Below are 12,564 nucleotides of genomic sequence, written 5' to 3' on the forward strand. Positions count from 1 at the left end.
TATTTGTTTGGCGTACCCTGGTCGGTCTGTGGGTCAATGTGTGCCATTGCGGGATGTTGAGCCACGCGCAAAATGAAGGCTTTGGATTTGATCCTCGGCCTACGCTGAATGAACCAATGTCACCATTGGCTTCCGGTGACTCCTGAAAGAAATGGCCCGTGTGTGGGCGCTGGGTGAGGAGAGGATCAGGCTCGGGTGTGATAATCCCCAAAGCCAAATAGCCCACCAACATTGGCTCACAATGGCCACTTGGATGAGATTGTACCTCAGAGTGAGCTATTTTGAGAGGAAAATGGCGCCCGAGTGATAGGTTAAAGAAGAGCTCGTACCTTATAATCATACCTCATCAGTAAATGAGAGTTATCAGTGAACAAACTAATAAAATATGTCTGTGTGCTGCAATAGTGATACAATATTGGAGTAATTAATGAAGCATGCATTTTCTTCGGTGAGTTGGGATCATGGTTTAAAGTTCATCTCATATTAAGGGCGTTGTACTTTGGTTTAAGGAACAGTAAAAGCAGAGCTGAGGAACCCCCTTTTCTCCTCCCCCATTTATTGGATGGCCAGCAATTCTAGCAGGCCATCCTGGCGCTCTTAGCAAGTTACGTGAGATTCTAATGTCAATCACTGCCTTTCCTTGCACGTTGGCCTTGCTCACAGCCAGTCCGCAGCCAATCAGCAGGGCAGGCTGATGTCGCAACACCCGAGCCTATTTTCTGCCTGGTTGGACTTCAACTTAAGTCACAGATCAAATCAAAGAAAGGGAGAGGGTGCACTGGTGAGTGGATGGGAGCGAAAAGTTTCCGAAACACGGGAAAACAGAAGAACATTGTTTTTTTAGTTCGATACTAGAGGTTCAGAAAATGACGCTGGTCACGAGGAAGGTACGTTCATTTGAATTTAAATCATTTTTCAAATAAATAAACCCATTTACTTATCAGCTCTGTTCAAACACAAAGCTCTAAAACAGGACAAAGTTCAGACAGAGATTGAAGCATAGAACTCATGGTGACTGAAACCCTTGTGGAAGTTCCGATAACTTGGGCCATTTTTCATTTGCAAAATTACTTAAGAAAAAGACTTGCATTTCTATAGCGCCTTTCACAACCTCAGGATGTCCTAAAGCACTTTACAGCCAATGAAGTACTTTTTGCAGTGTAGTCACTGTTGTAATGTAGGAAACGCAGCAGCCAATTTGCGCACAGCAAGATCCCACAAACAGCACTGTGATAATGACCAGATCATCTGTTTTAGTGATGTTGGTTGAGGGATAAATATTGGCCAGGACACCGGGGAGAACTCCCCTGCTCTTCTTCGAAAGAGTGCCGTGGTTTTTTTTATGTCCACCTGAGAGAGCAGACGACACCTCCGACAGTGCAGCACTCCCTCAGTCAGCCTAGATTTATGTGCTCAAGTCTCTGGACTGGGGCTTGAACCCACAACCTTCTGACTCAGAGATGAGAGAGTGCTGCGACTGAGCCACGGCTGTCAGCTTTAACTTATTACGGTACTACAGTGTGAACACAGCAAAAAAGATCCTGGTTTATTTCCTGAAACATATAAATGCAGAAACGAGAGGTCCGATGTTACCCCCGTCCCTCCCGGCACCTTCCCGCCCCCGCCATTTGAACTGCAATGTTTCTGGTTGCAGGGAGGGTGCCCGCCATAGTCCGACGGGGGCTGCATTAATATTTAAAAGTTGTGGTCCGATGATGTCATTCGGACCCCGATACCATTTTAAACCCAGTCCCACAAGTTGGCGCCAGAGAGGGCCCAGAAGCATTTTATTTTAAGGTTTATTTGTGGGTCAGGTGGAGCAGGAGTGCTCCTCCAGGCCCCACAAGGAATCCTTGAGCCTCCCCTATCCCAGGCTTCCCTCCCCCTTTGCCGTGACTGCCATCCCCTCCAGGCGATCCTCCCGACAACTTACCTTGGTGCCGAGGACCTTTCCCATGGATCTCCAGTGACCGCATCCTGCTGGGCGAAATCCCGCTCCCGCCACACGCCAATTGTGAATCCCGCCCGGGTGGGGGAAGGCTCAGACGGAAATCAGTCCTCTGACCTGATACTGAGGCCCAGGAGTTAAAATGGCCCTGGTCTCATGCCCTTATGAACTCGCCCTGACCCCCCGACCCCCCCCCCACACACAACTCAAATAAGGGCCTGAAAGCAGCAAGAACTGAGAAAAATATAGCCAGTGCCCTGAAAGTTTGCAAGTCTGAGATTCTGAGAGTTGTTAAAAATAGATAATATGCAATTCTTGAACAAACATCAGCTCAACACTTAAAGGGAGCACGTAATAGACTTTTGGACTTGGCGTTCTTTCAGATTGATGCTGTGATTACATTGGCTTTTAATGCCCTGAATCCAAGAGGATTCTGGTTCTGCCTTGGCACTGCCAGAAACAGAATTCATATTTCTACTCAGATCTGTAAAATTATTAGAAGGCAAGGCAGATCATAAATGCATTATTATGATGTCAAGTTTCCAGGCAAATCAGAACAAGACCAATGCTTGGTTTCCTCGTGCTGGTTTAATTCTCCGATTGTAAAGACGTCAAAAAAAAAGTTTGAGTCCTTCTTCAAGCCAACCACTTCTTTGCTCCTCTGCATCTTCTAACTCTCTATAACACCCCATTCCACCCGGGTATTTATACAGCAGCTTATCACACCTCTCTCAAACATCTCAAAGGGCTTCACATTTAATCCATTTCTTTCAAATGCAGTGAGTGTTGTTATGTAGGCAAACGGAGCAGCCATTTTGCACACAGCAAGATCCCACAAATGGCAATTATGTGAATGACCAGTTAGTCTGCTTTTGGTGGTGTTGATTGGGGGAGGAATGTTGCAGGACACCAGGACAACTCCTCCTCCTCTTCGAAAAGTGTCAATGCCGCTCCCGTATCTGGAGAAGCTCTCTTAGAACGTGTCTTACACTCAAGTTATCTGAAAAAATGTGTTGTCTGATAGATGATCCTGTCTCTCCTCCAACACCTCTCTCTGTCACAGTTCTTGCTTTTCTCTAACTCATTGCTCCTCTGAACTGACTCCACCAACCTCCCTTAACCTTTGGCATTTGAGATACAGTATATATGAATAATTTGAGACATGATGTGGTGAGTATAGCGAGCTTGGGAGGAACAGGTGACTTTGGACCTATGGTTCCCAAAGCCCTCCCCCACTGGAATTTCCTCACCTCATGTCTGGGTCTGTTGGAGACTCATTGATAGAGATTGATTGCTGTGATTGGTCACCAACTCCAGTATCGTTGTATCATGTGACTACCAGGGTGAGTGAAGGTGAACTAGATGGGCCGTGGTCTTTTTTAGTCCAGCAATCCTGATGTTCCTATCTAACCTGGAGGTGGTAAGCCTTGCTTTCCTCCCCACATTATGTCCCATTACCAAGACTGCCTTTTACAACCACGAGGACATTGCCTGCCTCAGCCCCTACTGCTCATCCATCACCTTGAGGCTTCACTTCTCAAATGCTCTCTTTTCATTGGCCTCCCCCTTCCATGAACTACAGCTTATTGAGAGTACTGCTACCTCTCCCACACAGTCTTCCACCCTTAAAACTCCTGATGTTCTCATGCTCTACCTGTTCCCTGTACCTCAAAGGATCGACTATAAGTTTCCCATCCTTCTGTTCGACTCCCTCCATAACCTTGCCCTACCCTAACTCTGTGATCCCCTGTCACGGTGTTTTTCTGCATGCACCCTCCTCTCCTCAGACACCAGTTTACTCCTTGTTCCCTCTGTTCCAGCATCAGCCGCTGTTCCTTCTGCCACTGGAACTCCATCTCAAAATCTCTCCATCATGCCACCTCCCTTGCTGGAGGTGGCATGATGGATTGCTGGACTAAAAAAGACCACGGCCCATCTAGTTCACCTTCACTCACCCTGGTAGTCACATGATCATGCTTTAGCCCTCACCAGCCCCATTCACTTCTCCCCCTTTTCGCATCTGGTCCCTGTCCACCTTTCTGTCGTGAGGAACGCTGTAGAAATGTAATTTCTTGGTAACGTTCTCCTTTTGTTCTTGCTTACCTGTGGCTCAGTGGGCAGCAGCCTAGCCTTTGAGTCAGAAGGTCACGGGTTTCATGTCCCCACTCCAGAGACTTGAGCACAAAATCTAGGCGCACAGTCCAGTGCAGTATTGAGGGAGTGCTGCACTGTTGGAGGTGCTGTCCATAAGACGTTAAACCGAGGCCCCGTCTGCCCTCTCAAATGGACGTAAACGATCTCATGGCACTATTTTGAAGAAGAGCAGGGAGTTCTCCCCTGGTGTCCTGGTTAATATTTATCGCTCAACCAACACCTAAAAACAGATGATCTGGTCATTATCACTTTGCTGTTCGTAGGACTTCATTGTGCACAAATTGGCTGCCACGTTTTTTACAACAGTGACTACACTTCAAACGTACTTCATTGGCTGTGAAGCGCTTTGTGATGTCCTGAGGTGGTGAAAGGCATTATATAAATGCGAATTCTCTTTTTTTTAAGCTCCAAATAACCCGTTCTACATGTTGTTGTTCCTCCCTGATTCCTCACGGTGCAGGAATCAAGACTTATCACACTGACTCCTACTCTAACCCACTCTTTGGAAGACTTTGGCCTAGAAATTGAGTGGGGTTAGCGCCCATTTTGAGGCGCTAGAGGGCCTAGCGCCGCAAGTACAGCCGATTGAGAAATTCACTTGGGCGCTGCCATCGGCGTTAGCCGGTTGCGCTGCGCCGGCACCGATGACGTCATCGGTGTGCGCAGCGTCCCGGTTGCCGTGGCAACGCGCCCGAACGCCGAAATTGAGTTGCGGCCGCCTCGCCCGTGGCAGCCGCAACCAACGATTTTTCAAAAGTTCGCTACGGGTCTTAACGCCGGCGCATTAAGGTCGCGCGGCGGCCGGCCGCTTTCCCGGCGGCCGCCTGCCCGCACCTCCCTCCCCGGACTCCTCCAACACCCCCCCGCGGCACAGATGCGTGTGGGCCGCGAGCCCGGCACTTCTCCGAGGTGCCGGGCTCATTTTTCTCCACAGATCAACGGCCAGCGGTTGGGTGCAGGCAGCTCCTCCTTAATGGAAGGAGGAGGCCTGCACTTCCCCAGCCTGCCGCACCGCATCGGGTGCCGCAGCGGCGGATTAGCGCCGCAATGCGGCAGTCAGCGCCCATTGCGAGGCGCTGACACCCTCCAGTAGCGCCGGCAGCCGTCTGGGCGCGGCGCTACTGAATTTTTGGCGCGCGCAGGGGGACTTAGCGCCGGCGCTAAATTTCCGGCGCTAAAGCCCTGGCGCAGCACCAACTCAATTTCTAGGCCTTTAAAACTGGTTACCTCTCTCAGTCTTCCTTTTCAAATCCCAAGCTTGTCACCAGAATGCTACAGAGTAGCTTGGAGCAGCGTGTGACATCAGTGCACTGCATTGGCACGGCCTACAGGCATTTTCTGTAATTCTGTAATGAAATGACAATACAGCAGTTATAACATGAAAGATAACCTGACTTTCAGGTACCATTTGAATATAAATTTGATATTTAAGACTTTTTAACTCCTAGGTGTTTTCCATCTATACAATATTTAATGCTCCATTCAGATGTGTTTCTCAGTATCTGCAACTTTTCTCTAATTTAGCCAAAATGATTCATTTTATAACTGGAATGATAATAGTGAAATATTCAATTTACAAGTATTGTACAATCTATATTAAAAAACTTGCATATAATGTGCCATCAACATTTACTGCACCGCACTTTCTGTCATGCATCTCTGCAACGTTTAGCTCTCGTGCTTAATCATTTCCAAATTTATTCTAATGATCCACAAATTTATTCAAATCTATGCAAGTTGTTTCTACGTATCTCTGATTGGTTGACTTTAACATGTGATTGACTTGCAACTCTGATCCTCTTAGCCCTGACTCCCACAACATTTTAATTTTCCATCAAATTTATTTGTAATACGTAATATATCACTCAGTCCAATAAAATTTCAATCATAAAAACAGGCACAATAAGAAAATCCGTCTAAATTATATTTAAAAAGGTATTCACACTAAATCAAAATATATAGGGGGAAAAATTCAGTATCGCCCTGCTTGGGGCGCCATTATCGGCCGTGCGCAAAGTTTAGCGCCTGGCGCTAATTATCGCCTCTGACGGCAAACTTGGCTTTTATCACCCCTGGAGGTGATTGGAGCGCTAAATCAGGCGCTTCACACCTGTCTTAAGGCGCAAAGGCCGAGGAGCGAGGCGCTACCTCAGAGGAAGGGCAAATCAAAATAAACCTGCAAAGTGCTGCTCAGTACTCAAAACTCCTTCACACAGTGTTGAATCTCTCCAGAAGTCTCTCTCTCTCTCAGAATGCGTGGTGCAAAAATGCCACTGACAAAAAAAGGCAGGAAGCGGTTGCCTTTAAATAGCGCTCCCCCAGTCCCTTTCTGACAGCAAAACGCTCCCCTCAACCTGTCGTTGCTAGCGGCATGCGGTAAGGCAGGGGGCGCCACTCAATATCCGGTCCGGGGCACTAACGGGACGTTGCGCACTCGACTGACGTCACGATCTGCCGGTGCAGGAGATCGTGGCGGTAGTGTTTAGTGCTGCCGCAAAATGTCTAGTTAATTTCGCGAGTGGCGCAAACATCGCCGTGCCCGGGCGCTAGTTGCTTTGCGCCCCATTAGCGCCCTCTTAAGGTGCTAACGGGAGGCGCAAACAACTGAATTTTTCCCCCATACTCTCTACAAAATGTTATCATATATAATACTATATACATTATATATATATATTCGTTCTAGCCAAGAAATGGGCAGTGTTTAGTCTAAAAATGGTTAAGTAGCGCCACCTGAAAATCGTCTATGATGCACGCAAAATTTGTCCTCACTCCTCATTAAAATGATTGCAGTCATGATTCTTGTCCAAAAGCTCAAGCTCATTGGCGTTACACTGAAAAGCTGGACCAATATCAGGTGCAGTCTAAACGCAAGTAATGCTTGCCACGGGCTTTTTTCACTACTTAAAGGGGAGGTTCATTGATGCTGCACCTCATTCTCAGCATGGTTGGGTGTGCAGCTGCCTCAACAACCATATATCGAAGGAGAAGGAGAAGTAGCACTTATTTACAAATCCTGATGCCAGATCGCCGCCCCAGGAAGAGAGCTCACAGCTTTTCCCATGAAGCTTTGGAGGCATTGGTTTTAGCGGTGAAGAGAAGACACCGGTCCTGTACCCACCAACTGGCAGGAGGCCCTTGCCATAAGTCTGCCACACTGTGTGGAGGGAGGTGGCACACCACATCACAGACAGCACTGTGGTCCCCAGGACCCACACCAAGTGCAGGAATAACTTTAACAAGCTCACACGGGTGGTCAGGGTGAGTGAAGGCTTCAACAAATGCTACATACCACCATCTGTACCACAAGCTTCACACACTGCTCAATGTACCACACCCCCAGCATTCACTCACCAACAATCTCTACCTAACAACACTCACACCCACATCTCATGCCTTGCACACAATGACAGCTATTCAACTATGGAAGGCACAATGGTCATTAGTTATTAGGATTCATGTGATATGTGTGATATGTTTATAGATAATTTATTAATTGTACTTGGAATATTTTGTGGTCTCTCTCATTTCACCTTTGCGCCCAGGAGGATGCTGTGATATGGCCTGAGACAGGGATTGTATGATGGGAATGTGGTGAGCTACGGGGATCTGGGGTTTCATTCATGCGAATCGGAGTCTGATGAGCTGGTCATGGGCAGCCTGTCCGGAAGGCTGAAATAACAACAGAAAATGCTGGAAAAACTCAGCAAGTCAGGCAACATCCGTGGAGAGAAATTTGAGTTGACGTTTCGGGTTTGACCCTTCTTCAAAACTGGAGAGAAAAGGAACTAGATCGAAGGCAGGGCTGCGATCGGACAAAAGAATAAAAGAACCAAAAGAAGTAAAAGAGATTAGAAGCTAGACGAGATGGTAATAGGCTGTGATTAGGTGTAAAGTGTACTGGCAGGGCAAAAGATAGCTGCCAGGTGTGAGAGAGAAACAAAAGGAAAGGGGGGGGGGGGGCGGAAAGGAAAGGAGTGGAAAAATATAAGTGAAAATGAAATAGGGGCCGAGGTTATGATCTGAAATTGTTGAACTCGATATTGAGACCGGAAGGCTGCAGAGTGCCTAATCGGAAGATGAGGTGCTGTTCCTCGAGTTTACGTTGAGCTTCCGTGGAACAGTACAAGAGGCCAAGGACGGTGAGGTCCGAGTGGGAATGGAGTGGTGAATTGAAATGACAGGCGACCGGAAGCTCGGGGTCACCCTTACGGACTGAACGGAGGTGTTCCGCAAAGCGGTCACCCAATCTGCGTTTGGTCTCCCCAATGTAGAGGAGACCGCATCGTGAGCAGCGAATACAGTATACTAGATTGCGAGAAGTACAAGTAAATCGCTGTTTCACCTGGAAGGGGTGTTTGGGGCCCTGGACAGTGGGGAGGGGGGAGGTATAGGGGCAGGTGTTACATCTCCTCCGCTTGCACGGGAAGGTGCCAGGCAAAGGGGAAGGGCTGTTTGGGGTGATAGAGGAGTGGACTAGGGTGTCTCGGAGAGAGTGGTCCCTGCGGAATGCTGAAAGGGGAGGGGAGGGGAAGATACGTTTGGTGGTGGGATCACTTTGGAGGTAGCGGAAATGCCGGAGGATGATCCGTTGAATGTGGAGGCTGGTGGGGTGAAAGGTGAGGACAAGGGGAACCCTATCGTGGTTCCGGGAGGGAGGGGCAGGGGTGAGGGCAGAGGTGCGGGAGATAGAACTGACACGGTCGAGGGCAGTGTCAACCACGGTAGAGGGGAATCCTCGGTTGCGGAAAAAGGAAGACATGTCTGAAGCACTGGTGTGGAAGGTGGCATCGTCGGAGCAGATACGGCGGAGGCGGAGAAACTGGGAGAATGGAATAGAGTCCTTACAGGAAGCGGGGTGGGAGGAAGTGTAGTCCAGGTAGCTGTGGGAGTCAGTGGGCTTGTAGTAAATATTGGTCGATAACCTATCCCCAGAGATGGAGACGGAGAAGTCGAGGAAGGGAAGGGAAGAGTCAGAGATGGACCATGTGAAGGTGAGGGAAGGGTGGAAATTGGAGGCAAAGTGAATGAAATTGTCAAGTTCGGGGCGAGAGCAGGAAACGGCACCGATACAGTCATCAATGTATCGGAAAAAGAGGTGAGGGAGGGGACCCGAGTAGGACTGGAACAAAGATTGTTCCACATAGCCCACGAAAAGGCAGGCATAGCTAGGACCCATGCGGGTACCCATGGCAACACCTTTGATTTGGAGGAAATGAGTGGAGTTAAAGGAGAAGTTGTTCAATGTGAGAACAAGTTCAGCCAGGCGGAGGAGGGTCGTGGTGGATGGGGACTGGTCGGGCCTCTGTTCGAGGAAGAAGCGGAGTGCCCTCAGGCCATCCTGGTGGGGGATGGAGGTGTAGAGGGATTGTACGTCCATGGTGAAAAGGAAGCGGTTGGGGCCAGGAAACTGGAAACTGTTAAAGTGGCGGAGGCCGTCCGAAGAGTCGCGGATGTAGGTGGGAAGAGACTGGACAAGGGGAGAAAAGATAGAGTCAAGATAGGAAGAGATAAGTTCCGTAGGGCAAGAACAGGCTGAAACGATGGGTCTACCAGGGCAGTCCTGTTTGTGGATCTTGGGAAGGAGGTAGAAGCGGGCTGTGCGGGGTTGGGGAACTATGAGGTTGGTGGCAGCGGGGGGAAGATCTCCAGCGGAAGGCTGATTGTCTCACTGCCTCCGCCCTCCCTCCTGTTCCTCCTCCTCATCCTCCTCATCCTCCTCTTCCTCATCCTCATCCTCCTCCTCCTCCTCCTCCTCATCCTCTTCCTCCTTGTCCTCCTCCTCCTCCTCATCTGCCTTGTCGTCCTCTGAGGCGGTCCCGCAATCCCTGGTGACAAGGGCTGCACCATCATGATTGGCCAAGTTGTAGAGCATGCAGCAGACCACCACAAAATGGGACACCCGCTCCGGCGAGTACTGGAGGGCTCCTCCCGAGCAGTCAAGGCAGCGGAACTGTTGCTTCAGTAGGCCGATAGTCTACTTGATGCCTCTCATTATATGAGTGCTGGGCAGGAGTGTTGAGGTTGCGAAGGGGAGTAATGAGCCAGGTGGAGAGCAGATAGCCCGTGTCTCTGAGCAGTCACCCTCAAGCTTGATGTATAAGAACATAAGAACATAAGAAATAGGAGCAGGAGTAGGCCATTCGGCCCTTCGAGCCTGCTCCTCCATTCAATGAGATCATGGCTGATCTTCTGCCTCAATTCCATTCACTGGCCTTATCACTATATCCTTTGATGCCCTTACTAGTCAGAAATCTATCGACTTCTGTTTTGAATATACCCAATGACTGAGCCTCCACAGCCCTCTGGGGTAGAGAATTCCAAAGGTTCACCACCCTCTGTGTGAAGACATTTCTTCTCATCTCAGTCCTGAATGGCCTACCCATTATCTTGAGGCTGTGGCCCCTGGTTCTAGACTTCCCAGCCAAGGGAAACATTCTCCCAGCATCCACCCTATCAAGCCCTGTAATAATTTTGTATGCTTCAATGAGATCCCCTCTCATTCTTCTGAATTCAAGAGAATACAGGCCTAGTCTACTCAATCTCTTCTCATACGACAGTCCCACCATCCCAGGAATCAATCTCGTGAACCTTCGTTGCACTCCCTCTATGGCAAGTATATCCTTCCTTAGGTAAGGAGACCAAAATTGTACACAGTACTCCAGGTGTGGTCTCACCAAGGCCCTATATAATTGGAGTAAGACTTCTTTACTCCTGTACTCAAATCCTCTTGTAATGAATGCCAGCATGCCATTTGCCTTCCTAATGGCTTGCTGCACCTGCACATTCACTTTCAGTGACTCGTGTACAAGGACACCCAGGTCCCTTTGAGCATCTGCATTCCCCAATCTTTCACCATTTAGGAAATACTCTGCCTTTCTGTTTTTTCTACCAAAGTGGATAACTTCACATTTATCCACATTATATTCCATCTGCCATGTTCTCACTGAGCCTGTTGAGATCCCCTTGAAGCCTCTTCACATCCTCTTCGCAACTGACTCTGACACCTAGCTTTGTGTCATCAGCAAATTTGGAAATGTTACATTTAGTCCCCTCATCCAAATCATTGATATAGATTGTGAATAGCTGGGGCCCAAGCACTGATCCTTATGGTACCCCACTAGTCACAGCCTGCCATCCTGAAAAAAACCCATTTATCCCTACTCTGTTTTCTGTCTGTTAACCAATTCTCATCCATATTACTCCCAATTCCAAGTGCCCTAATTTTGTTCACCAATCTCTTGTGTGGGACCTTATCGAAAGCCTTCTGAAAATCCAAATACACCACATCTACCGGTTCCCCTTTGTCTACTCCACTAGTTACATCCTCAAAGAACTCCAATAGGTTTGTCAAACAGGACTTCCCTTTCATAAATCCATGTTGACTCTGCCCAATCTTACTATTAGTTTCTAAGTGCCCAGTTATTGCATCCTTTATAGTAGATTCCAGCATTTTCCCAACTACTGATGTGAGGCTAACAGGTCTGTAGTTCCCCGTTTTTTCTCTCCCTCCTTTCTTAAATAGCGGGGTTACATTTGCTATCCTCCAATCTACAGGAACCGTTCCAGAATCTATAGAATTTTGGAAGATGACAACCAATGCATCCACTATCCCAATGGCCACCGCTTTCAAAACCCTAGGATATAGGTCATCCAGTCCTTGAGAGATTTATCGACTTTTAGTCCCATTAATTTTGCTAGTACTGTTTTTTTTACTAATATTAATTTCTTTAAGTTCCTCCTTCTTGCCACACCCTTGGGTTTCTTGTATTTCTGGGAGGTTTTTTGTGTCTTCCTCCATGAAGACAGAAACAAAGTATTTATTTAATTTCGCTGCCATTTCCTCATTCCCCATTATAAATTCTCCCGTCTCTGACTGTAAAGGACCTACATTTACCTTCGCCAGTCTTTTCCTTTTCACATGCCTATAGAAGCTTTTACAATCCGTTTTTATGTTTTTCGCTAGTTTGTGCTCATATTCCATTTTCCCTTTCTTTATCAATTTCTTGGTCCCCCTTTGCTGATTTCAGAAAAGATCCCAATCCTCAGGCTGACCGCTTTTTCTAGCAACTTTATAAGCTTCCTCCTTTGACTTCATACTAGCTTTAATTTCTTTTGTTAGCCATGGTTGGATCACTTTTCCTTTTGGGTTTTTATGCCCTAGAGGAATATACGTTTGTTGCAAATTATGCGTTATTTTCTTGAATGTTAGCCATTGTATGTCCACCTTCATACCTTTTAGTGTAGTCTCCCAATCGACCATGGCCAACTTGTCCCTCATACCCTTGTAGTTTCCTTTGTTTAGATTGAAGACCTTAGTTTCAGATTGGACTACATCACTCTCAAACTTAATATAAAATTCACTCATATTATGGTCACTTGTCCCTAAAGGCCCCTTTACCACAAGATTATTGATTAGCCCTTTCTCATTACACAGATCCAGAATGCCTGTTCCCTGGTTGGTT

General features: G+C 47.7%; 1 protein-coding gene across 3 annotated transcripts in view; it reads left to right on the forward strand.

Annotated features, from left to right (window-relative positions):
• The first annotated feature begins 697 nt into the window (after nt 1-697).
• LOC147108365 (cyclic AMP-responsive element-binding protein 3-like protein 3) overlaps nt 698-12,564 on the forward strand; it is a 143,303-nt gene continuing 131,436 nt past the window's right edge. The window contains exon 1 of one of the 3 annotated variants that reach the window (XM_086004966.1): nt 698-887. In XM_086004966.1, coding sequence (XP_085861092.1) covers nt 867-887 — 21 coding nt within the window. In that variant the 5' untranslated portion in view covers nt 698-866. The remainder of the gene's footprint in view (nt 888-12,564) is intronic. The other 2 variants (XM_086004967.1, XM_086004965.1) reach the window with 2 other exon arrangements.

This window comes from Somniosus microcephalus, chromosome 13 (genome assembly GCF_052327205.1).
Source record: "Somniosus microcephalus isolate GS21.2 chromosome 13, FLI_Smic_1.0, whole genome shotgun sequence".
NCBI classification, from domain to species: Eukaryota; Metazoa; Chordata; class Chondrichthyes; order Squaliformes; family Somniosidae; genus Somniosus; species Somniosus microcephalus.